The sequence below is a fragment of the Prionailurus viverrinus genome, chromosome C1 (genome assembly GCF_022837055.1).
Source record: "Prionailurus viverrinus isolate Anna chromosome C1, UM_Priviv_1.0, whole genome shotgun sequence".
Taxonomy (NCBI): Eukaryota; Metazoa; Chordata; class Mammalia; order Carnivora; family Felidae; genus Prionailurus; species Prionailurus viverrinus.
The window spans coordinates 13769683-13794851 of NC_062568.1; the positions used below are offsets into that span (position 1 = coordinate 13769683).

The 25169-nt window shown below is 44.2% G+C and overlaps 1 protein-coding gene and 1 pseudogene across 2 annotated transcripts in view; both read right to left on the reverse strand.

The window, feature by feature from the left end:
* LOC125173721 (sterol 26-hydroxylase, mitochondrial) overlaps window positions 1-2163 on the reverse strand; it is a 34021-nt gene extending 31858 nt beyond the window's left edge. The window contains exon 1 of one of the 2 annotated variants that reach the window (XM_047873207.1): window positions 1905-2163. Coding sequence is in view for 1 of the 2 variants with exons in the window: in XM_047873206.1 (XP_047729162.1) it covers window positions 1321-1584 (264 nt within the window). In the remaining variant the exon portion in view is untranslated. The other variant, XM_047873206.1, reaches the window with a different exon arrangement.
* A 16333-nt stretch (window positions 2164-18496) lies between these two features.
* LOC125173059 (40S ribosomal protein S6-like) lies at window positions 18497-19113 on the reverse strand (annotated as a pseudogene).
* Between the last annotated feature and the right edge of the window lie 6056 nt (window positions 19114-25169).

Consider the following 25169-nt stretch of genomic DNA (forward strand, 5'->3'; position numbering starts at 1 on the left):
CTTCTGAGTTTCTGACTACTGCCCAGCACAGGGACATGGTAACCAGCCTGTTCACCAGCCCGGCCAAAGGCCTGCCCACTCTTCCTGCCAATCACTGATGACCACACATGTGCCTAGAGAGCAAATAAATGAATCAAAGGTGCCACCCAATCCCCAACCCTGGGCAGGCTTCTCCTCTCAGGGCACTCAAGTTCTCTGCCTCAAATTGGCTGTTTATTGATCTGTTCACTTCCCTCTCTCCCTCTTCCCCCAAAGGAGCATATAAACCCTAGGGTATAAGCTTCCAGCTCAGCACTGAGGGCACTGGTCACCTCTCAATGAATCCCAGCACTTGGAAACGTGCCTGGAGCAGAGTGGACATGTTTATATTTTTTCATAGTCATTAGGAAGACAGATCTGAGGTGAATCTCTACAGTTCATTTCCTAAAACTCTTCCAACTTAGCCAACATCGGGTTTTCCCATCTCTGTCCATCCGGAGTGGGTTATCTGCCTCCATGTGCATTTCACTGAATAAACTCTTCTTACTGGATTCCTTAATTTAAACAAATGTTCCTTTTCCTTAATGTCTATGATTTTGCTTTCACTCGAGAAGTGACATTTTTCTCTCTGTGGAAAAATCTATCCTGCGAATTGCTTGACGACCATAATCCTCCAGAATCCATTTCCTTTGGAAGAAGTCCATGGTCGCCAACATCACCACACAAGTAAACAGTCGTTGTGCCGCATCTGGCAGCTTATACCCTTACATTACCAAGTAATGTTACCAACACAGTTCTCTCCTCTCTCAACCCCTGTTCATTTTATTAAAAAAAAAAAAATTTAATGTTTATTTTTAAGAGAGAGAGAGAGGCAGAGTGCAACCAGGGGAGGGGCAGAGAGAGAGGGAGACACTGAATCCAAAGCAGTCTCCAGGCTCCCAGCTGTCAGTATAGAGCCCAGCAAGGGATTCACACCCACGAACCCAGAGGTCATGACCTGAGCTGAAGTCAGGTGCTTAACTCTCTGAGCCACTCAGGCACCCCTACCCCTGTTCATTCCAAACCTGGCCTCCCAAGTCCCCTCCTCCCTGGTGCCCTCCTGATTCATACCACTCCGGGACCTATTCATTTCGGTTCACAGGGTTCTGTCTACCCTTCGCACATAATCCCTACAGATTTCCAGTCTATGACCATAGCTCCAGTCGGTCCTGAGCTAAATTCTCGTGTCCTTCACTTTTGGTCCAACGTGTCCCCATCTCCAGCTTCTTTATCCTTGTGCTCACCCCCACCCCCCAGTCGCGAGCCCCCACCCTCTCCCCCGCCCCGCCCCCGCTAGGTTACCTGGAGCTTGTGTAAGTGCAGAACGTAGCCTTGCACTAACAGCTGGAAGAAACTGCGCAGCTGCCCCGGCCCCGGAATCTCCTCCAGGGTCCGCAGCCTCCGGTCGCCAGGCCCGTTTCCAGGAGTCTCGGCGGTGGCCGAGACGGCGGCGGGGATCGCGGCCTTGGCTCTGGCCCCGTGCGGGCAAAGGCCAGGGAGGGCCACCCGCGTCCCCAGCAGCGCCCACCGCAGCCTCGCGCCCCTCAACGCAGCCACGCGATCCATGGCCCGCGCCGCCCGCGTCTTTGGACCGCGAGTGAAGAGCGCCTGGAACCCGCTCAGAGATCAATCCCAAGGGGGCGGGGTCAAGGCGCCAGCCGCCGGGTAGGCCGGGCGCAGGCTGGCCAGGCCCCTTGCCGCTCACTTTCCCTCGCGGTCCTGAGTCTCTCCAACAGGACCTAACCGACTCACAGAAGCCACCTCCTCCAGCCGTGAGCCTGAGGCCCGGGGGAGGGGCCGGCCCACGCCGCCGCGGAGGCTGTCCCGGGGGATATACGGAGACCGCCCGAGCCCCGACCGTGGCCGCCAATGCCGCGACTCCCCACCTTGCTCTCTCGCGGACTCTCAGCGAGAACTTGAAGTTCTCTGGACGGTACTTTGGTTCGCAGTAGAAGAAAGTTCTCGGAAGCCCCACCCAGTGCGTGAGACTGGCCGTCGTCTGACCTGCGGGTTGGCCACCCCAGGGCGCCATCGCCCCAGCTGTCCTCGCTTCCCCGGGAGCTGGAACAGGCTGCTGAGATTAAACCGGCCACTGGCTTTTCCTATGCGCCCGCTGGTTGTCCGAGCGCCCAGCCACTAGAGAAAAGAGAAGAAAAGAAAGAAAGAAAAGAAAACCCGTCCCAAATCCAAGGTCATCTGATTCCTGGAGGGTGAAAGCCAAACTGGCAAACAAATTTAAATATTAAGGGGTTGTTAATGCAATTCTACCCACCCACCCCCCCAACCCCCAACGCGCACACACACTCCTGAATCTGCCAAGGCAGCGTTTTTCAAAGTGCAGGTTGAGCCCAGATTTAGTGACTGCAACCAGAATTATTGTTTTTTAATAAGATAAAAAAGAATAAAGCAGTATAGAAAATACTGCCCATAAGAAAGATTATTGTTTCATGAATCCTTTTTTTCACATATATTCAAAGTATATTGAAAAGTTACTTCTATTTCAAAACGTTAAAAACATGGCTTGTACAAATATAAAATAAACACAGATCAAAGATTATGCAACCATTAGTGAGAGAACCAGCAGGATGGTAAGGCTTGTTCTAAGAACACTGGAAGAATTGTCTTTATATATATATATATATATATATATATATATATATATATATAAAGAGCCAGAAGGAGAAAGGGCACATTAGGTTCAAAGGGGCAACAATTAGAGGGTCAGCTAAGGTGGCTACATGTGGATTTATTTTTCTTTATGCCTTTAGGGGACATAGAGTTTCTTCAATCTGCGACTGAAAATCTTTCATCAGTTTGGGAGTTTTTCTGACATTATCTGTTCAAACATTTCTTCTACCCTAATCTGTTTTTCCATTTCTCTCCTAGGACTTCAGATTATACATATGTTAGACCTTCTGACTGATCCTTCCTTTTACCCACTTTTCTGCATTTTTTAAATCCTTTTCTCTCTTCTAGCTCATTAATTCTCTATTCAGCTGTGTCTAACCTACCGTTAAATCTGCCCATTGAATTCTTTTTAATGTTTATTTATTTTTGACGGGGAGAGAGAGAGAGACATAGCACGAGCTGGGGAGGGCAGAGAAAGGGAGACACAGAATCCAAAGCAGGCTCCAGGCTCTGATCTGTCAGCACAGAGCCCGACTCAGGCACCTCACCACTGATTCTTGATTTTGGCTTAGGTCGTGATCTCAAGGTATGTGAGATTGAGCCCCACCCAGGGCTCCACGGTGAGGGCAGAGCCTGCTTGGGATTCTCTCTCTGTGTCTCTCTTTCTGTCCCTCCGCTCCTCAATAAATAAATAAACTTTAAAAAATGTTATTTATTTATTTATTTATTCATTCATTCATTCATTCATTCTAGTGTTTTATTTTGAGAGAGAGCAAGAGAACAAGTAGAAGAGATGTCAGCACAGAGCCTGACTTGGGGCTTGATCCCATGAACTGTGAGATCATGACCTGAGCCAAAATCAAGAATCGGTGGTGGGGTATCTTAATGGACTGAGCCACCAGGCACCCCTTAAATTTTTTTTTACTTTATTTCATTTTATTTCATTTCATTTTTTATAATTTATTTATTTATTTTTAAATTTCATCCAAGTTAGCATATAGTGCAACAATGATTTTAGGAGTAGATTCCTTAATGCCCTTTACCCATTTAACCCATCTCTCCCTCCCACAACCCCTCCAGCAACCCTCTGTTTGTTCTCCATATTTAAGAGTCTCTTATGTTTTGTCCCCCTCCTTGTTTTTATATTATTTTTGCTTCCCTTTCCTTATGTTCATCTGTTTTGTATCTTAAAGTACTCATATGAGTGAAGTCATAAGATATTTGTCTTTCTCTAATTTCTCTTAGCATAATACCTTCTAGTTCCATCCACATAGTTGCAAATGATAAGATTTCATTCTTTTTGACTGCCAAGTAATTATCCATTGTATATATATATATACCGCATCTTTATCCATTCATTTGTTGATGGGCATTCGGGCTCTTTCCATACTTTGGATATTGTTGATAGGGCTGCTATAAACACTGGGGTGCATGTGCCCCTTTGAAACAGCACACCTGTATTCCTTGGATAAATACCTAATAATGCAATTGCTGGGTCGTAGGGTAGTTCTATTTTTGATTTTTTGAGGACCCTCCATACTGGTTTCCAGAGTGGCTGCACCAGTTTGTATTCCCACCAACAACGCAAAAGAGATCCTCTTTCTCCGAATCCTCACCAACATCTGTTGTTGCCTGAATTGTTCATGTTAGCCATTCTGACAAGTGTGAGGTGGTATCTCATTGTGGTTTTGATTTGTATTTCCCTGATGATGAGTGATGTTGAGCATTTTTTCATGTGTCGGCTGACCATCTTGATGTCTTCTTTGGAGAAGTGTCTATTCATGTCTTTCGTCCATTTCTTCACTGGATTATTTGTTTTTTGGGTGTTGAGTTTCCTAAGTTCTTTATAGATTTTGGATACTAACCCTTTATCTGGTATGTCGTTTGCAAATATCTTCTCCCATTCCATCGGTTGCCTTTTAGTTTTGCTGATTGTTTCCTTCACTGTGCAGAATATTTTTATTTATTTTTATTTTTTTAATGTTTATTTATTTTTGAGACAGAGACAGGATGCGAGTGGGTTAGGGGCAGAGAGAGAGAGGGAGACACAGAATCCAAATCAGGCTCCAGGTTCCAAGCTGTCAGCACAGAGCCCGACATGGGGCTCGAACTCACGAGCTGTGAGATCATGACCTGAGCCGAAGTCAGACGCTCAACCGACTGAGCCACCCAAGCACCCCAGAAGCTTTTTATTTTGATGAAGTCCCAATAGTTCATTTTTGCTTTTGTGTCCCTTGCCTCTGGAGATATGTTAAGTAAGAAGTTGCTGCGGCCGAGGTAAAAGAGGTTTTTGCCTGCTTTCTACTTGAGGATTTTGATGGCTTCCTGTCTTACGTTTAAGTCTTTCATCCATTTTGAGTTTATTTTTGTGTATGGTGTAAGAAAGTGGTCCAGGTTCATTTTTCTGCATGTCGCTGTCCAGTTTTCCCAGCACCACTTGCTGAAAAGACTGTCTTTATTCCATTGGATATTCTTTCCTGCTTTGTCAAAGATTAGTTGGCCATATGTTCATGGGTCCATTTCTGGGTTTTCTATTCTGTTCCATTGATCTGAGTGTCTGTTCTTGTGCCAGTACCATACTGTCTTGATGATTACAGCTTTGTAATACAGCTTGAAGTCTGGGATTGTGATGCCTCCAGCTTTGGTTTTCTTTTTCAAGGTTGCGTCAGCTATTTGGGGTCTTTTCTGGTTCCATACAAATTTTAGGATTGTTTGTTCTAGCTCTGTGAAGAATGCTGGTGTTATTTTGATAGGTATTGCATTGAATATATAGATTGCTTTGGGCAGTATTGACATAAAAATGCATATTCTTATGGACCCGTTCTATTTCTTCTATGAAGCCCTTAATTATATACTTTCATCTTTTTCCTGTTGTTGTTTTTTTTTTCTTTCTTATTAGCTTGTTGGTCTTCTTTTCCTATTTCGGGAGATTAACCTTTCTCTGTTATATATACTACAAGTATTTTCTCCTGGTCATCTGTTTCCTATATCTTTGCTGTATTTAAGATATCTTTTGTTCATTTCTGTGTGGTCCAGTCTGGCAATTTTTCCTTTAATGACTTTTTGGTGTCAAATCTTGCTTGGGACTATCCCAAGATTGTTAGGGGGAAAAACTTTCATATACTTTACCTTATATTTAATAGCTTTGTTTTTTACATGCTGTATTTTTTTTCACAATTAGCAAGTCAATCCATCTGAAATTAATTTTTGTTTCCGGTTTGACCTGGGGTGTTAACATATCTAATTATCCCACTGTTATTAAATTAAATAACATCTAACTATTCCAACATCATTTATTAAATAATAGCTCAGGAATTTGCTGGGGGTGCCCCCATCTCCTATCTGGGGGGAGCAGCATCCTTTAAATTATAAGACTTAGCAGATTTGATCTTCCATTTCACTCCAGAACATTCCTTTGGTGCCATGTAGCTTTCAGGAGCTGTCTCTGGATCATCCTCTGATATTACAATTACCACCTGCAGCTCAGAGCTACAGTTTACCCAAGGTTACCCTCCATCCTCACTGGAGGCGAGGAGGATATGGGAAGGGACATACCCATTCATATCATGCCACTCTGCCTCTTTAGTGTTCCCAACACCGTACAGCACATGTTTCCAAACTTTTTAGTTTGGAATATTAGTTCCATGTCCAAATGTTTGGACATTTTCAGAGGGGAATCCCTACATAGGAGAATCCAACGTTCTCCTTCAAGTTGCCCGAAGGTAGGCAGCTGGTGCCCTAGACCTTCATGACCCTGTGCTTCAGATGCTTCTTCCACAGCTTTCTAACTGGGTTCTGCAGCTCTGGGTTTGTTCATTGTCCCTCCTGCATTCTCTTCTTCAAGTCTTGAAGTGGAGAAACTCTACTTTCCCTTCCTTGGGAAAACCCCACCTCTTCCCCAAGGAGCCTGGATTCTTTTCTTCAGAAAAGGTTCTGAGTCTTAGTTTGGTAGTTTCATGCAACCCTGAGTTTCAGCCAATGGTCCCAGAGGCACAGGGTGGGTGGGCACCCAGCTCTTGGCCGATGATGAAGGAATAACCTCCAGTTCCTATTTTATTCACAATATTCCCACCAGCGAACATGGCGCCAGGGTTGCTGACATGGTTCCTCTACCAGCTGACCTGTAAAAGTAAGCATCTCACTCTAGACAAATTACTTTTGTAATTTGTGCAGCCTAAACCGTATTGAAGCAAAAATATTTCCTTTTAAATTAAATAGAATGAGTGAGCATCAATTATTTTGCTGAAGAACAAAGCAACTGGTTTCTCTCCTGCCTTTCTTGGGGTCTGGGAGAACTACTGGCATCACAGAAGCTCTACACTAGCTCTTAATGACTGCACTCTCTGCCACCTGGCGAAAAGCACTTGCCTTAAACTCAAGTCAACAATTGTCCTCCAAATGGGGCGCCTGGGTGTCTCAGTCAGTTGAGCATCCAGCTTCAGCTCAGGTCATGATCTCATGGTCTGTGGGTTCAAGCCCCACATCAGGCTCCGTGATGACAGCTCGGAGCCGGGAACTCTCTTCGGACTCTGTGTTTCCCTCTCTCTCTGTCCCTCCCCCACTCATGCTCTGTATCTCTCTCTCTCTCTCTCTCTCTCTCTCTCTCTCAAAATAAATAAACATTAAAAAATGGTCCTCCGATTGGGGATGGGATGGCATGGTCAATTCTTCCACACAATGTATCCCCATAGGTTTGAAATACCACATACATTTTTTCTTCATTTCTAGTATGCATTTGAATCTATTTCTATTTCTCTGTTCTTCATCCCAGAGGCCAAAAGCATAACAACTTTAGGTGAAACAGACCAGGCTGGGGATCAGAATAGGCAATGAGGGGGTGGGGGTGTGCTGGGAATTGGGGCAACTACAGGATTCAGCCCCAGGGCAGCTACCACCCAGCTTCAGCCAAGTGTTGCCATGTGGGAATACAGGCCTGGTGTGGCTAGAACTCTTAGATTTTATTTTATTTTTTATTTTTTTTTAATATTTATTTTTGAGAGAGAGAGAGACAGAGAGACAGAGAGACAGAGTGTGAGCAGGGGAGGGGCACAGAGAGAGGAAGACACAGAATCTGAAGCAGGCTCCGGGCTCCCAGCTCTCAGCACAGAGCTCGACACGGGGCTGGAACTCCTGAACCGTGAGCTCATGACCTGAGCCTAGTCAGACGCTAAACCAACTGAGACACCCAAGCGCCCTTGGAACTCTTAGATTTTAGAAGAGCAGCCCCCAAAATCTGAATTTTTATATGAAAACCTCCTACAGCTTTAATAAACAAATTAATCAGTGCAAACAAAATCTGTGAGTGTGCTGGTTTTCACCCCCTGCTTTATGCCCCACTCTTCTCTCTGCCTGTTCCTGAGCTAATGCAGTCCCATTTGAAATATTGCTTGTGATGGACTGAATCGTCGACCCCCCAAATCCACGTGCTGAAGTCTTAACCCCCAGCACCTCAGAACGTGACTATATTTGGAGATAGGGCCTTTGAAGAGGTGATCGAGGTGAGACGAGGTTGAATGGCCCCTAAACTCACAGGACCTTATGGGGAGATTTGGACACAGACACACACACAGAGGAAACCAAGTGAAGACATCTGAGGAGGATGTCTACGAGCCAAAAAGAGAGAGGTCTTAGGAAAACACCAACCTCGCAGACACCTCGATCTCAGACTTCTGGCCTCCAGAACTGTGAGAAAATAAATGTCTGCTGGTCAAGCCACCCTGTCTGTGGTACTTTATAATAGCAACCTGAGACAACTGATATACTGCCTCTTTTTTAAAAGTATTTATTTTTGAGAGAGAGAGAGAGAGAGAGAGAGAGAGAGAGAGAGAGAGGTAGAATGAGTGGGGGAGAGGCAGAGAGAGAGGGAGACACAGAATCTGAAGCAGGCTCCAGGCTCTGAGCTGTCAGCCTAACGCTGGGCTTGAACTTGCCAACTGTGAGATCATGACCTGAGCTGAAGTCAGACGCTTAACCGACTCAGCCACCCAGGCACCCCTATACTGCCTCTTTTTATTTTATTTATTTTATTTTTTATTTTTTTAAATTTACATCCAAATTAGTTAGCATATGGTGCAACACTCATTTCAGGAGTAGATTCCTTAAAGCCCCTTATCTATTTAGCCCATCCCCCCCTCCCACAACCCTTCCAGTAACCCTCAGTTTGTTCTCCATATTTATGAGTCTCTTATGTTTTGTCCCCCTCCCTGTTTTTATATTATGAGTGAAGTCATATGAGTAAAGTCATATGATTTTTGTCTTTCTCTGACTGACTAATTTCACTTAGCATAATACCCTCCAGTTCCATCCACGTCGTTGCAAATGGCAAGATTGCATTCTTTTTGATTGCCGAGTAATACTCCATTGTATATATATACTACACCTTCTTTATCCATTCATCCATCAATGGATATTTCGGCTCTTTCCATACTTTGGCTATTGTCGACAGTGCTGCTATAAACATGGGGGTGCATGTGTCCCTTCGAAACAAACCTGTATCCCTTGGATAAATGCCTAGTAGTGCAATTGCTGGGTCGTAGGGTAGTTCTATTTTTAGTTTTTTGAGGAACTTCCCTAGTGTTTTCCAGAGTGGCTGAACCATCTTGCATTCCCATATACTGCCTCTTTTTAAAAAGACTACTGACATGGGACACCTGGGTGGCTCAGTTGGTTAAGTGTCTGACTCTTGGTTTTGACCCAGGTCAGGATCTCACCATTTGTGAGTTCAAGCCTCACACTGGGCTCTGTGCTGACACTGAGAGGCCTACTTGGGATTCTCTCTCTCTCTCCCTCTCTCTCTCTCTCTCTCTCTCTCTCTCTCTCAAAATAAATAAATAAACTTAAAAAAGAAAAAAAACCTGCCTACTCACAGCTGTTTATTTGAATACCACAGTCTCCTTGAATAGTTAAAGGTCATTATTCTCCTTCTCCAGGGAAGAAAAACTAAAGTTCAGGGGCACCTGGGTGGCTCAGTCCATTGAAAGTCAGGCTTCAGCTTAGGTCATGATCTCATGGTTTGTGAGTTCGAGCCCCATGTCTGGCTCTGTGCTGACAGCTCAGAACCTGGAGCCTGCTTCTGATCCTGTGTCTCCCTCTTTCTCTGCCCCTCCCCTGCTCGCACTCTTCCTCTCTCTCTCAAAATAAATAAGTAAACATTTAAAAAATTAAAAAAAAAAAAGGAAAACTAAAGTTCAGAGAGGTAAAGAAAGGTCAGTGGCAGAACTGGACTTTGAACCCAGGAACTGGGCACTGAGTTCAATGCTCTTTCCACTAGATGTGAGGGGAGAGAGGAAGGACGAAGTTGTGTGAACATTTCTACTGCAGAAATGGGAGGTGGAGAGGAGCTCCTATTATCCTGATAACCAGAGGCTGGGTGATGGCCCATAGGAAGGTAGGACCCCTTGCCTGGCCCCACATAATTATCTGCCTGGAGCAAACAGTGTCCTCCAGTCCTTGTGACTCGAGCCTTTGTGGGGGGAGCAGCTCACCATTATCCCAACCGGCGCTGCCTCCTGAGGTCTCTAGAAATTGCCCCAAGGATATGTGCTGGCCTTCTTTTTTTTTTTTAATTTTTTTTTTCAACGTTTTATTTTTTTATTTTTTTTGGGACAGAGAGAGACAGAGCATGAACGGGGGAGGGGCAGAGAGAGAGGGAGACACAGAATCGGAAACAGGCTCCAGGCTCTGAGCCATCAGCCCAGAGCCTGACTTGGGGCTCGAACTCACGGACCGCAAGATCGTGACCTGGCTGAAGTCGGACGATTAACCGACTGCGCCACCCAGGCGCCCTGTGCTGGCCTTCTGAGGCTGACATGCTCTTATTTGGAATTCCATTTTGAATAAGAAAGTTATCTTGTGCAAATTTAAGGATGCTTGCTGCTGTGTAATACAGAATTTGTCTGGTCTTTGTCCCCGGGTCCCGAGCTGGAGCCTCCAAGCTGTTGGAATTACATGAGGGATAGGAGTGTGGCAGCAGATCCCTAGATAGTTTCAGGATGGGGGGTAGTCATGCCAGAGAGCTTGCCCATATGTTAGATCCTGCCTATGTAACAAAAAGCCAATAAAAACCCCAGATGCCAAAGCCCAGTTGAGTTTCCTGGTTGTCAAATGCAGGAATATTCTAGAACGGCGACACCTCCTGATTCCAAGAAGAGAGGACATGGAAGCTCCATTGCTCAAGATCCTCCTATTGGTCTCTTCTTTTGTCTGGTCCTCTTTCAGATGCTTTTTAATAAAACTGTAATTTTAAGGATAGAACTTTCCCAAGTTCTGTAAGTCATCCTTGTGAATTATCAAGCCTCATAAGGGTGTGGGAATCCCTGAAACTGCAGCCCGTTGGTCAAAAGCATAAGGGGGCTTGGGGACCCCCCAACTTGCAGGTGGCATCTGAAGTGAGGGCAGTCTTGTTGGGGACTGTTCCCTTAACCTGTAAAGGCAACACTAACTCCCGCTAGTTTGTGTCAGAATTGCAGGTGCAATACTGTGGCTGGGTCTAATTTTAGGGAATTACATTGTGCCCAACACATGTGAAGATTCCAACCTGGTCTTCAGATGCTATTGGCTCATACTGAAATGCCCTCATTTCTGCCTGACTGCACATTCCAACCCTATTGGTGACCAAAGGGTCTCACCCTCCCCCCGCCCCCCACCCATCACCGCACACACACAACTCTCTCCTGCCTCTGCATCCTTCATGGGCTCCTGGAAGCATCTGACTCTTCCTGAACTCAGGGCATGAACTTTGAGGTCATCTCAGGCCCATCTGCCTACATATCTCAGATGTCCTCATATTGGGCATGAGGGAATCTCTGGGACTTCCCTTCTGGAAGCTGGTACAGGTCTTTTCTGATCTCTGATTCTCAAAATCATTGGCAGAGGAGAAGTACAGGACACAGAGACACACATTAGCCTAGAAGAAGGAGGAAGAAGAGAGGAAGAAGGGAAAGGGAGAAGGAGGGAGAATTAACATTTGAGGGCTTATTCTGTGCCAAGCACTCTTCTGAGACTTTCCTAATATTAATTCACTTGATTCCTGCATCAACACTGAGGTTTATATTATTCTCCTAGTATTTGAGAAAGCAGAGGGGTGAGATTAAAAATAATTTGCCCAAGTCACACAGCTAGTAAAAATCAGAGTCCGGAATTCCAAAGCTGGGAGCCACGGTGATTGTGAATGCTTGTCGTGAGCACACTGAAGTTGTGTCTTTCCACAGGCCCATTTCACTCAGTCATAAAGCAGGGTTAGCGTCACTATAAAGCAGCTTTGGGATTCCAAACACAATGACATTTCACATGTTTAACGTGGCTTCCTAGAAGTCACACAGAGCAGGGCACCTCCTACAAGTCACGCAACAAACAAGATCGAACAGGGGTAGGAAGTTAACGAACCAAAAGTGAAGTCAGTCTGATCCCCAGCTGGGATAAGGCCTCAATCCGCTCCTGGTCAGCTCCTGGCACTAGCAAGTGCTTATGCTGTTCAAGAAGTGAAGGGTCTCTGTTCTGTTTGGGGATCCACCGGCCAAAGCCTTCAGTGGCAGCTGCCTTTTTGAAGTAGTCAGACCCAGAGGGGTCAGTGTCCAGATTCTGATAGTTTGCTTCAAACATCCTCCCTTTCTAAAGGGATTTCATCTGTCTTGGGCCTTTGCAGACCTCCTCTGTTCCTGCTGGTTGTCAGTTCTGAGTGTGGCATCCCCCCGGTGCTGGTCTTTGCTGTGACGCTCTTAGCTGCTTGCATCATTGCTTGACACAGGCCACTGTTTGACATGAGTGACTCCATCTTGCTCTCTGCAATGCTCTTGACTGACTTCCTTTTGCTAAACCTCCTCGTCATTGTCTCCCCATCTGCCACCTAAGGTACATCTTAGGCTCTTCAGAGCAGGAAATTCTGGCTGGCGGTCAGTAAGCAAATACGTTTTTCCTAAATATTTCATCATATGTCTGACCTTGAAATTTCGCAAACAAATAAATGACTATTTTCTTCTCTGCTGTGTGGGTCTTTCCCTAAAAAGAATGAGATAAAACACGCCAGCCACTGCTTCCTTGATGGGAGAGGGCCCCTCGATGAAAAGGGAGTGACCAGGAGTGCTGCTGTTCTCCGACACATGAATGCGGCTCCCTATCCTGACACAAAAGAACTTATTGAAACAAGAGGCAGCCAGATATAGTGAAAAGAGCAAGATAGTATTAAAATGCTCATGATGTTTCGTTAAGAAACAACAAGTCACAAAACCATTTCAACAATTCATCTGTCTCTCTCTCTCTCTCTCTCTCACAAACACACACAATTGGAAAGATGCATACCAAAATTAATAACAGTGGTGAATTACATGTGACTTTCATTCTTTATACTTTTTCTGTATGTTGTCTTAACTTTTTAAATCAATTTCTTGATAATTATAAACATAATTATAATATGATAAATATAATATAATACAACTCCAGAAATTAATTTCTTTATAATTTCTTTACAATTATGTTACTTACTAGCTATGAGACGTTGAGCAAATTATATATAACCCCTTGAGTAAGCCTCAGTTCTCCACAATTAAATAAGAATAAAACCTACCTGGGGTGCCGGGGTGGTTCGGTCGGTTAGGTGTCCAACTCTTAAGTCCAGCTCAGGTCATGATCCCACAGTTCGCGAGTTCAGCCCTGGCATCATGCTCCTCACTGATGATGCAGAGCCTGCTTGGGATTCTCTCTCTCTCTCTCTCTCTCTCTCTCTCTCTCTGCCCTTCCCCTGCTCGCACTCTCTCTCTCTCTCTCTCAAAAAAAAAAATAAAATTTTCTAAAATTCTTTAATAAAAAGAATAAAACATACCTAATTTACAGGGCTGTTGTAAGAATGGAAGATAATATAAGTCAAGTTCATCACTCAATTAATTATCATTATTATAATATACCAGAGTGTCCTGTTTAATCTCTAACCAAAGCTTCGTTTACTTCTTTTAACAAATGGAGAGAAAGTATTGATTCAGGAGGCCTGGGATAGGGCTTGAATTCTCCATTTCTAACAAGCTCCAGGCCCATAGACCACATTTTGAGTAGCAGGTTGAGAGGGATGAAGACATTGAGGAAGAAGAATGTGTAGCTGATCACTACAGGTATTTTTATACTGGGAGCATTTGGAAATTCTGGAAACAGGAAGGATGTTGAAAGTCCAGGCTTTCATTTCAAGAAGAACCACTCATGGGGGAGAGAAACTAGAAAAAAATGTTGGCAGAACTCATGGGGGGTTTCCAGCACACAGCATTACTCTCTCAGGACATTTGTCAAAGCCTAGGGCTGCAAAGTGAGAGACTGAAAATCTAAGAAGGAAAGCCTCCAGAAAGCCAAGTGTTGCTTTCAGGAGTCTTGCAATATATAGTAGAATTAAAATGTAACTTTAAATGAAGGGTTCCGCTCATGCAATTCCAACGTGTCTGTTGGGGTGGAGAGGCCACACCACCAAGTGATGCTTGGACACCAGCTGGCTGTCCTACAATTCAGCTCAGTTCTGACACTGTTCACATCCACATCAGATTCCACAGGTTATGTGCCCAGTCCCACAAGAGTGCCCCCCACCCCTACAGATGCCAATTGCAAGCCCAGGTTGTTACCTGTGCTTCTGACCACCCAGCTACAGATTGGAGGTTCCCATGACTGGTCTTCAGATGCCAGTCACAACAAGTGCAGGTTGTTATCTGTACTTCTGACCGACTAGCTATAATGCAGATGGTCCTAGGTTTTGGGCTTTAATTTGCTAGAGCAGTTCACAAAACTCAGGAAACCCAATTACTCACTGAATTATTAGTTTATTGAAAATAATTTAAAAGAGGGGCGCCTGGGTGGCTGTCGGTTGAGCGTCCGACTTCAGCTCAGGTCATGATCTCACAGTTTGTGGGTTCAAGCCCTGCGTCGGGCTCTGTGCTGACAGCTCAGAGCCTGGAGCCCGCTTCGGATTCTGTGTCTCCCCCTCTCTTTGCCCCTCCCCTGCTCATGCTCTGTCTCTCTCTGTCTCAAAAATAAATAGAAACATTTAAAAAAATTTTTTTAAAAGAAAGAAAAAAGAAAAAAACAATTACAATAATATACTGTAATAAAAAAAGAAAAAATAATAATTTAAAAGAAGATAAATCAACAGCCAGATGAAGAGAAACATAGGACAATACCCAGAACAAAAGCACTTCTGTCCCCATGGAGTTTGGGCCCAGCACCGTGACATGTGGAAGCGTTCTGGCTCCCCACACTGGAAGCTTTCCAAACCCTATCCTTTGGGTTTTTTATCGGAGGCTTCGTTACAGAGGCATGTTGATTAGATCATTAGCTGTTGGTGATTGATCCAACCTCCAGTCCCTTTCCCCTCCCTGGAAATCAGGGGGAGGGACTGAAAGTTCCATCCCTCTGCTCACTGTTGGTTCCCCTGGCAACCAGCCCACATTCTTAGGTGCTTTCCAAAAGTCACCTTATAGGGGCACCTGGGTGGCTCAGTCAGTTAAGCATCCGACTTTGGCTCAGGTCATGATCTCACTGTTCACGAGTTTGAGCCCTGCATGGGGCTCTGTGCTGACAGCTTAGAGCCTGGAGCCTGCTTCAGATTCTGTCTCTCTCCCTCTCTGCCCCTCCCCCATTCATTCTGTCTCTTTCAGGAAACTCCTAGGGTCTTGAAAGCTGTGAGCCAGGAACCACGGATGAAGATCAAATTTATATGAGAAATATATTTTGGCCATCTGCATGACTGGCTATACGTAATCTTCTAAATCACAAAAATAATGCAAAAAGCAGGAAGGAGTGAATGGAGCTAACGTGTTCTAATTATGCATTAAAACCAATAATTTGTATTATACTTCTGCTATGGCTGCATAACAAACTGTCCAAAGAATTAGCAACTTAAAACAACCTTCACTGCATTATGCGTACAGATTCTGTGAGCCAGGAATCTGGAGCAGGCACAGCGGGAATGACTTGTTTCTGTTCATCTATGATGTCTGAAACCTCAGTCTGAAAGACTCAAAGGCCGAGGGACTGGAAGAATCTGGAAGTGCCTGATGGCTCAGAGACAAGAACTGTTGTCCAGAGCGTCCTCACATGGCTTTTCTGTGTGGCTTGGCTTCTGCAAAGTACAGCAGCTTCGAGGCAGTAGGATTTACTACATGACAGCTAAGCGCTGCAAGCAGGAGTGTTCCAAAGAAGGCAGAAGCTGCGTCATCTTTTATTACCCAGCTTCAAAAGGGACACAGCATCCCTTCTGCCATACTCTTCAGCCAGAGCAGTAACATGCTCTCCTAGATCCAAGAGGCGGGAAATCAGACCCCGATTCCTAACAGAAGAATGGTGAGACCAGTTGTAGATTACACGTGTTTTCAGAGAGATTGTTGCGGTCAGCTTTGGAAAAAACAGCCTCCCACACTAGCCATCTGTTTGGGGTGATGAAATATTTGGAGTAGGCAGTGATAATGGTTGTGTAACAATGCACGTGTAATTAACGCTACTGGGTTGTACATTTAAAATGGCTAAAATGGCAAATTTTGTGTTATATATATTTTACCACCATAAAAAATTAGAGAGGGAGGAAGAGAAGGAGAGAAAGAAGGAAAGGAAAAAGAGACAGATAGCAGGAGACCCAGACCAGCCCAGGGCTGAAATAGGTGGGAAATTAGGCATGGCATTCCAGAGAGGAAAGCTGGATTCTGTGTCCATGCCCCTAGCTGTGCATATAATTTGTACCCCGCCCCCTCCAAGATTCCTCAACCTAGAAGCTTGTTAGAGGGTTTGTAGAGAGTTTGAAGGATAGTAGAAGGTTTGGCTGGACCCATGACAAAGTGTACTCACTAGAGTAAATGAGAGGTTAAGAATAAAACCAAAGGGGACGGCTGGGTGGCTCAGTCAGTTAAGTGTCTGACTCTTGATTTTGGCTCAGGTCATGATCTCACAGTTCATGAGTTCAAGACTCGCATCAGGGTCAGCACTGACAGTATGGAGCCTGCTTGGGATTCTCTTTCCCTCTCTCTTGCCTCTTCTCTCTCTTTCTCTCTCTCAGTAAACAAAGTTAAAAAAAAAGAAGAAGAAAACCAAAGGACCAACTTCCATTTTCAAACCCACAAACCCACAATTTCAACAAAAGGCTTATAGGACCAACCTTGGAAGACTAACTTACAATTCTAACAACATTACTGAGTCTCTCGGAATCAAGCTTCAGAGAATAGTGCCATTGAGCTGGGGAGCGAATGTATTGGGTGGCAGAATCACCAGCATAGTCCCTGGAGAGGTGCGATGCCTAAATATTGTGTGGATGGATACTTGTATAACAAGGATGTGTAAGGGTTAAATTGTAGTGTAGGGCTAACGCTCAGCTTGAAAAATAACAACTTTGCGGGGCGCCTGGGTGGCGCAGTTGGTTAAGCGTCCGACTTCAGCCAGGTCACGATCTCGCGGTCTGGGAGTTCGAGCCCCGCGTCAGGCTCTGGGCTGATGGCTCAGAGCCTGGAGCCTGTTTCCGATTCTGTGTCTCCCTCTCTCTCTGCCCCTCCCCCGTTCATGCTCTGTCTCTCTCTGTCCCAAAAATAAATAAACGTTAAAAAAAAAAAAAAAGAGGGGCGCCTGGGTGGCGCAGTCGGTTAAGCGTCCGACTTCAGCCAGGTCACGATCTCGCGGTCCGGGAGTTCGAGCCCCGCGTCGGGCTCTGGGCTGATGGCTCAGAGCCTGGAGCCTGTTTCCGATTCTGTGTCTCCCTCTCTCTCTGCCCCTCCCCCGTTCATGCTCTGTCTCTCTCTGTCCCAAAAATAAATAAAAACGTTGAAAAAAAAATTAAAAAAAAAAAAAAAAAGAAAAAAAGAAAAATAACAACTTTGTTCTGACACTGAAGATCAAAAGATAACAGCCTTGCTTTTACTCTTGTAAATCATACTTCATACTCTTGTGAATCAGGCTTTACCAATGAAGGAAACAAAAGCTCAAAAAAAGAGCATCAGAGACAAGATCAAGGAGATCCACTGGGTGCAACTTAGCGGCAGAAAGTCTAAAATAATCACCTCATTCGATAACTGTTTCTGACTCATGTGGCAACTGTTTCTAACTCATCTGGGAACTGTTTCTCTGTTCTGTTCCCAGGTAATGATAAAATGATGTGATCGGCTTTAAAAACTCTGTACCCTGGCTGTTTGGAGCCACACTCTTATCAAGAGTGTTGGTCCCGATCGGTTGGCCTTGCCTCTCATTGTAATAAACTTTGTTGTGACTGTCACTGTTGCCTGTAGCATTCTGTTTCAGGAGTCGTGTGGATGCAACAGATGCAGTAATGCTACCAAACAATAGGTACATTGTTCAAAATGAGGGGCTAAACAGTTTCCAGTATTGCTAGCACATGCTCTTTTTTTTTTTTTTTTTTTTGAGATTTGATGTCTGATCTTATTTGTTACTCTTAGAAAATCTCATTTTTTAAATGTTTATTTATTTTTGAGAGAGAGAGGGAGACAGAGCATGAGCAAGGCAGGAGGGGGAGGGGGAGGCAGGCAGAAAGAGAAGGAGACACAGAATCCAAAGCAGGCTTCAGGCTCTGAGCTGTCAGCACAGAGCCTGACATGGGACTTGAACTCGTGAACTGCGAGATCATGACCTGAACCAAAGTCAGACACCCAACCAACTACGCCACCCAGGCATCCCAGAAAATCTCTTTTTTTTTAATTTTGTTTTTTATATTTTGAGAGAGAGAGAGAGCTGGGGAGAGGGGGAGAGGGAGAGAAAGAATCCCAAGCAGACTCCACACTCAGCATGGAGCCCAAGTGGGCCTAGATCCCACGACTCTGGGATCATGACCTGAGCCGAAATCAAGAGTCAGATGCTCAACCGACTGAGCCACCAAGGCGCCCAGAAAATCTCATTGTTGCCTGGACTCAGAGGTAGAAGCTCTCAGAAAGGGCAGCCTCTGTCTCTTGGCAACCTGTTCCTGGCGCTTTCCTTTGACCTCCTTCATGCTCTTGGCCAAAAGTTTAGTGTCTTCTTGCAGCCTCTTCCTTATTTTTCTTAGAACTCTGTGTCTTCTGAGCAATACGCCGACATTTGCCTTGGAGGTTACGTGGAGTAACAAGACGCAGAATCTTGGGTGCCTTGGTTCTAGGTTTCTTACCTTCTTTGTTTAAGAGCCCCATCACAACACACTGGCGGACATCATCTTCTTTAAAGAGACTGAGAAGTTTGCGGATTCTTCTAGCTCTTTTGGGCCCCAGGCAACAAGGCACAGGAGCATCCGTGAGTCCAGGAATATCCTTCTCCCCATTTTTCACGATGACCAAGTTGAGAACACTGAGGTTGGCATCCACAGCGTAGCCCTGAACAGATCTGCACTTTCTTTCTCCAGTCCTCCTAGGTCTGTAGCAGGAATGTCCCTTACTCAGCGGCCGTACACTTCTCGTAAGAGGTATAAAGTTTCCGGTCATCATCCACGTCAATGAGTCTCTGGCAGCCAGCAGCTTGGAAGGACATGTTCAGTTTCATCCTAAACCTGCTTACCACCTCCAAGGCACTACGAAAAAGAGTTTTGTCATCACATGTTCTAAGCACTGATGGGGACATTAGATTTTATAGTTTTACCCAGAGAGTTGGATTCACCTGCTGCTAAATGGGACACGAGCAAGATAGAGGAGAAAATATAGAAATGGAATGTGTAGGGGCCCAGGGCAGGCTGCCCCAAGATGGGCCGCTTTGGCATGAAGATGATTTCAAGCTGAGGGCAATTAAAGCCCTGTGGGCTCAATAAAAGTTTTGCCCCTCCCTTAACTACTCAGAAGAATTTAAATTGGAGATCTTTCCCAAAACAATGGTTATTACCAGATAAATTCTATCTGAGTGACCCATCTATATGGCAGGGAAAACAGCTACCAAACACCTGCTCTTGTTATCACCCTGTGATGTGCATTCCTTCCCTCTGAAGTCCCAGATCCCTACCCGCTTCTCCTTAGTGCAGGATGACATATATCCCTCATTTTGCCTGACGTCAGAATTTCCATGTCTGTTTGGATTCCTCGTACATATACTCTTAAATTTTATTTTCTCTGTTAATTTGTCTCATGTCAATTTTTTTTTAATGTTTATTTATTTTTGAGAGACAGCGAGAGACAGAGAGACACAGCATGAGCAGGGGAGGGGCAGAGAAAGAGAGAGGGAAACACAGAATCGGAAGCAGGCTCCAGGCTCTGAGCTGTCAGCACAGAGCCCAACACAGGGCTTAAACTCACGAACCGTGAGATCATGACCTGAGCCAAAGTTGGATGCTTAACTGACTGAGCCACCCCGGCGCTCCTCAATTTTTTCTTAGTCCAGCTAGAAGGACCTTGAAGGGGACAGGATATTCTGACCCCTCGATACATTTATTGATACACCTCATTCTACTTCTGTGATGTTCTCACCCATGTCTTCCTTTGCACTTGTTTAACTGGGGAGTCGGATGCTGAAATCTGGACAAAGTAAAAATCTCTATTCAACTTTACAAAATATTTATCGAGGGGCCAGATGGAAAGACAACCGTCTCCAAAGATGGGAAATAAATTATTTCAACCATGTGGATTTTAAATTCTGTTAGGCCTGAGTGGCTCAGTCAGTTAAGTGTCCGACTTTCGCTCAGGTCATGATCTCACGGTTTATGGGTTCAAGCCCTGCATCAGGCTCTGTGCTGAAATCTCAGGGCCTGGAGCCTGTTTAGGATTCTGTGTTTTTCTCTCTGTCCCTCCTCTGCTCACACTCTCTGTCTCTCTCTCTCAAAATAAAGAAATAACATTAAAAAATATTTTTTAAAGATTTAAATTCTGTTAGGTGGGATTAGAACAGACTTTATTTAGTCTAGGACTAATTTTTCCCCATTATTGAGGCTATATACCTCTGAATGTTCAATCTGATGTCCCGTGAATTATTGGGGGACCCAATCTATTTGGGGGGACCATAATCTATTCCTGTCCCTATATGAGTTCTGAGGACTGTTCCCTTAGGTGGGTTTCCTCTCAGGTGTGGGTGGTGTTTTCTCAAGCATGCGCTGGTCAGAGTTCAGCTGAAGACAGAAAAGGTTCCTCTGTAGATCTCCTGAACACTTTCCCTGTCCCTTCTCTGGGTGTAGCTCTCTTCTTTGAGAATCTGCCTATGAATTCCTGGTCTCCCCAACTCCTAGTTCCCCTTCTTCAACTCAGGGGCTCTAAGAAGCTCCCCCTGGCCTCCAACTCCCTGAGTTTTGGCCTAGAAACTCTCTCCAGGCAGTAAGCTGGGGCAAACACCAGGTCACATGCTTTGTTTCCCATCTCTCAGGTCCTATGCTGCCTGTTGTCCAGGGTCCGAAAATCATTGTTTCATATTTTGTCCAGTTTTTTTAGTTGTTTCCTGGGGGAAGTATAAATCCAATCCCTTTTACTTCATCTTGTCTCGAAACAATCATGTAGATTTTAAATTAGATTTTAAATTTTAAATTATTGCTGTCTCTCTTAAAAACTGTTCATGACTCCAAACATATGTTTTCTTTCACACTGAGGAGTTGGTTTACCATCTGCAATATTAGGGGAGGGTTTTTTGTCAAGAAAGGTGACAGATGGCAGTGGGGGAGGCGCCTGGGTGGCTCAGTCAGTTAAGTGTCTGACTCTTGGTTTCAGCTCAGGTCATGATCTCATGGTTCAGGAGTTCAAGTCCCACATCAGGCTCTGTGCTGACGGCACAGAGCCTGGTTGGGATTCTCTCTCTGCCCCTCCCCTGTTCATGCTCTCTCTCAGATTAAATAAACTTAAAAAAAAAGGTGACAGGTGAGAGTTGGCAAAACTCTTTAATGACACTACAAGTGTCTCTGTAGAATTAATTAGCTACTGGTTGTTCACTATGATGGATATAGCACTGGTCTTGAATTTGACTTCTCATAGAAATAAAATACAATGTAATTTGCAGTTTGAACTTCTTGATTCCATTTTATGAGGTCTTTTTTTTTTTTTTTTTTTTTTTTTTACAGCTGCATCTCTGAGGTATACAGTGAGGTAACGTTTAGGGTATGTAATCACTAGGAGATCCCTTAGTGTAAATGCAGGTCATTTTATTCTAAACACAGGCCACTTAATTTAGAGTAGTATGAGTAAAGTAAATCTTGAGACAAAAGAAAAGGAAAGGAAAGGTAAAGAAGAAAACCAAACCTCCATTTCCAAACCCACAGTTTGGGAATGTGCCATAGATATTAGAATAATGGTGCTGGAAACTCCTTTTGACAACTGGCAGAAGTTTTTATATGGCCATATACTGTCTACTTCATCATTTTCAGTAGATGAAAATGTATAAGAAACACTATATGGGGCAAAAACACACTAAACATCATTTATAAATCATTTAATTATTACTTTTTGAACAGTTAGGGCACCTTTGATCGTATGATTAATTCACTGTCACATTTGTCAATCTTCTAACATTTTTTGACTCTTTTTTGGCTTCACAGGCCATCCTTCCTTCAGCCTAGATCTTCCCATTGATTTCTGAGGTTGGTAACTGCTACAAAGTACTAGGAAACTGGGTGGTACATGCATTCATTAATTCATTCAACAACCTTGGCCAAGTCATCTAAACTCTCTGAACCTCATTCTTCTTATCCAAAAAAGAGATAATAATATCAATATTGAAAGAAATTTTTAGTGTGTGTGTGTGTGTGTGTGTGTGTGTACGCACATGTGTGTCTACACCAAGAACAATGCCTGAATCATAAGGGACACTCACTAATTTGTTTGGCTTAAGCATCCATTATAAGGAGAGAAGTACACAAATTAACAAAATGTCTAGAATACCTCCTCCAGGAACTATGATTTATTTCCCTTCTGAAATACATCATGATGAGATTTTCAATGTCAAAGACTTCATCTTTTAATATCACAACCCATAAGAAGGGCAATTTGTCTAGGCTAGAGAGGGAATGCAAAAAAAAAATTCTTTCATCTCTAGGGATTTGAGACTTTTCCTGTCTGACAGAGGCAACAGAATCAGTGATTATTTGTATCAGCTATAGTCTCAGATATGATTGCTGAGATGGCTGTACTTACCAAGCCCATGGATCCTGGCTTTGAATTAGTTTCCCAACAAGAGAGATGTCTAAAATTTGTATTCCTCTGCCAAAGAACATTCAGATTTGGGATGTCTGGTTTCAATTGGACTATCTTTCAAATTTTAAATATATCATGCACTCAAGGACTATCATAATTATTCTAGAGAGCTGCATACCGAGACAGATCCTGTCATTGTCACAGCATTATCAGCAGCTGATCTGAGCCAGGAACTCCACTCCCAGGTATATACTTCTGATGCATTGAATTGTGTGCCTCCAGATTAATATATTGAAGTCCTGACCCTCAGTGCCTCATACTGTGATCTTATTTGGGGATAGGGTCATTGAAGGATGTAACTCGTTGAGGTTATACTAGAATAGGGTGAGCCCCTATTTCAATCTGGTGTCCTTATGGAAAGGAGAAATTTAGACACAGATATGCACACAGGGATAATGCCATGTGGACATGAGGGCAGAGATTGGGGTTATATGTCTACAAGCCAAGGAATGCCAAAGATTGTCAGCAAACCACCAGAAGCTAGGAGAGAGGCATGGAACACATTTTCCCTCATCCTCAGAAAGAACAAACTCTACAGACAGCTTGATCTCAGGCTTCAAGCCTCCAGAACCATGAGACAATGTATTTCTATTGTTCTAGCCACCCAAGTTGTGGTGCTTTGTCACAGCAGCCCTAGCAAACTAATACGACATCCAAAAGAATTGAAAACAGGCAAACAAATACATATACACACATGTTCACAATCGCACTATTCACAATAGGCCAGAAATAGAACCCATCCAATGCCCATCAACGGATGAATGGATAAATAAATTGTGGTATATATTGCTGGAGGATTAAAAAAAGACAGGACCACTCACTGACCTGTGAGCTGGACCCAGGCCCTTGGAAGCTCTTCCCTCCCTCCCCAGTCCCTTGCCTTTCTGCTCCCAGAGACTGATCCAAGGACAGAACCTTGAGATGGTGATGTGATGCTGAAAACACCTGCCTGGTCTATGTGGCTGAACCCAGTTAGGGCCTCTTTATAAGCTTTTAAGATTTGGCGGGGCAGGTGTGGGGATCCATTCATCTTGCAGCCAACCAAGATAAGCCTTGTATTTAAGTTCCCTTTGCTATTATTAAAATTGCCACCTACCAACACAGAGTGGCCTGCCTCTTTCCTCAGTCTGTCCCTGCCCACTGCCTATGGGGAGTGGTTTCAGACTACACCAGGAACTCCCGAGAGGGTTGTGACCCTACATATACATGCACTGGAATATTATTAAGCCATAAAAAGGAATGACGTACTGATACATGCTACAAAGTGGATGAACCTTGGATATATACAAAGTGAAAGAAGACAGACACAAAAGGTCACAAACTGTATGATTCCATTTATATTAAATGTCCACAATAGATAAACTATAGAACTAGCAAGCAGAAAGTGGGGGTTGGAGGTAGGGGTGCTGGGGTTTCCTCTTAGTTTGAGGAAAATGTTTTGGAACTAGATAGTGGTGGTTGTTACACAACATTGTGAGTATATTAAATGCTACTGAATTGTTCATTTTAAAATGCTTAATTTTATGTTATTTCAGTGTCACCTCAATTTCTTAAAAGTGCTATCTTAAAATTAACGCACAGGGTAGGGGCACCTGGGTGGCTCAGTCAGTTAAGCAACTGACTTGGGCTCAGGTCATGATCTCGCGGTTTGTGGGTTCGAGCCCCCACATCAGGCTCTGCACTGACAGTGTGGCGCCTGCTTGGGATTTTCTCTCTCTCTCTTTGCTGCTCCCAGACTCGTGCTTTCTCTTTCTCTGAAAATAAGTAAACTAAAAAAAATTAACGCACAGGTCTTAAGTGCACAACTTGACATTACCTATGTAAACAACACCCCCCTCAAGAATAGAGCATTACTATCACTCCAGAAAGTTCCCTAGTGCCCCTTACTACACTATTGACTCCCAGAAGGAAACATTGTTCAGATTTTTTTTTTCCAAAAAAAAAATTTTTTTTAAGTAGGCTCCATGCTGGGCATGAAGCCCAATGTGGGGGTCAAACTCACAATCCTGAGATCAAGACTTGAGCTGAGATCAGAAGTCAGATGTTTAACTGACTGAGCCACCCAGGCACCCCAACATTGTTCAGATTTTAATCCCCAGAGGTTATTTTCCTCTGTTGTTGAACTCCACCAAAGTAGAGTTATACACCATGTACTCTTTTGCCTTCTTTTACTCAACATAATTTTTCTGAGATTCATCCATGTTGTTGAATAGATTAGTTTTGTTTCTTTTTATCGCTGAGTAGTAGTATTTCAGACCATTTTATCTGATCTATTGAGTTGGGTTGTTTCCAACTCTGTTATTATGAATGAGGCTGCAATAAACATTTTTGGTGGGCAGGGTGCCTGGGTGGCTCAGTCAGTTAAGCATCCGACTTTGGCTCAGGTCTTGAGCTCACGGTTCATGAGTTCCAGTCCCACGTCGGGCTCTGGCAGCTCTGAGCCTG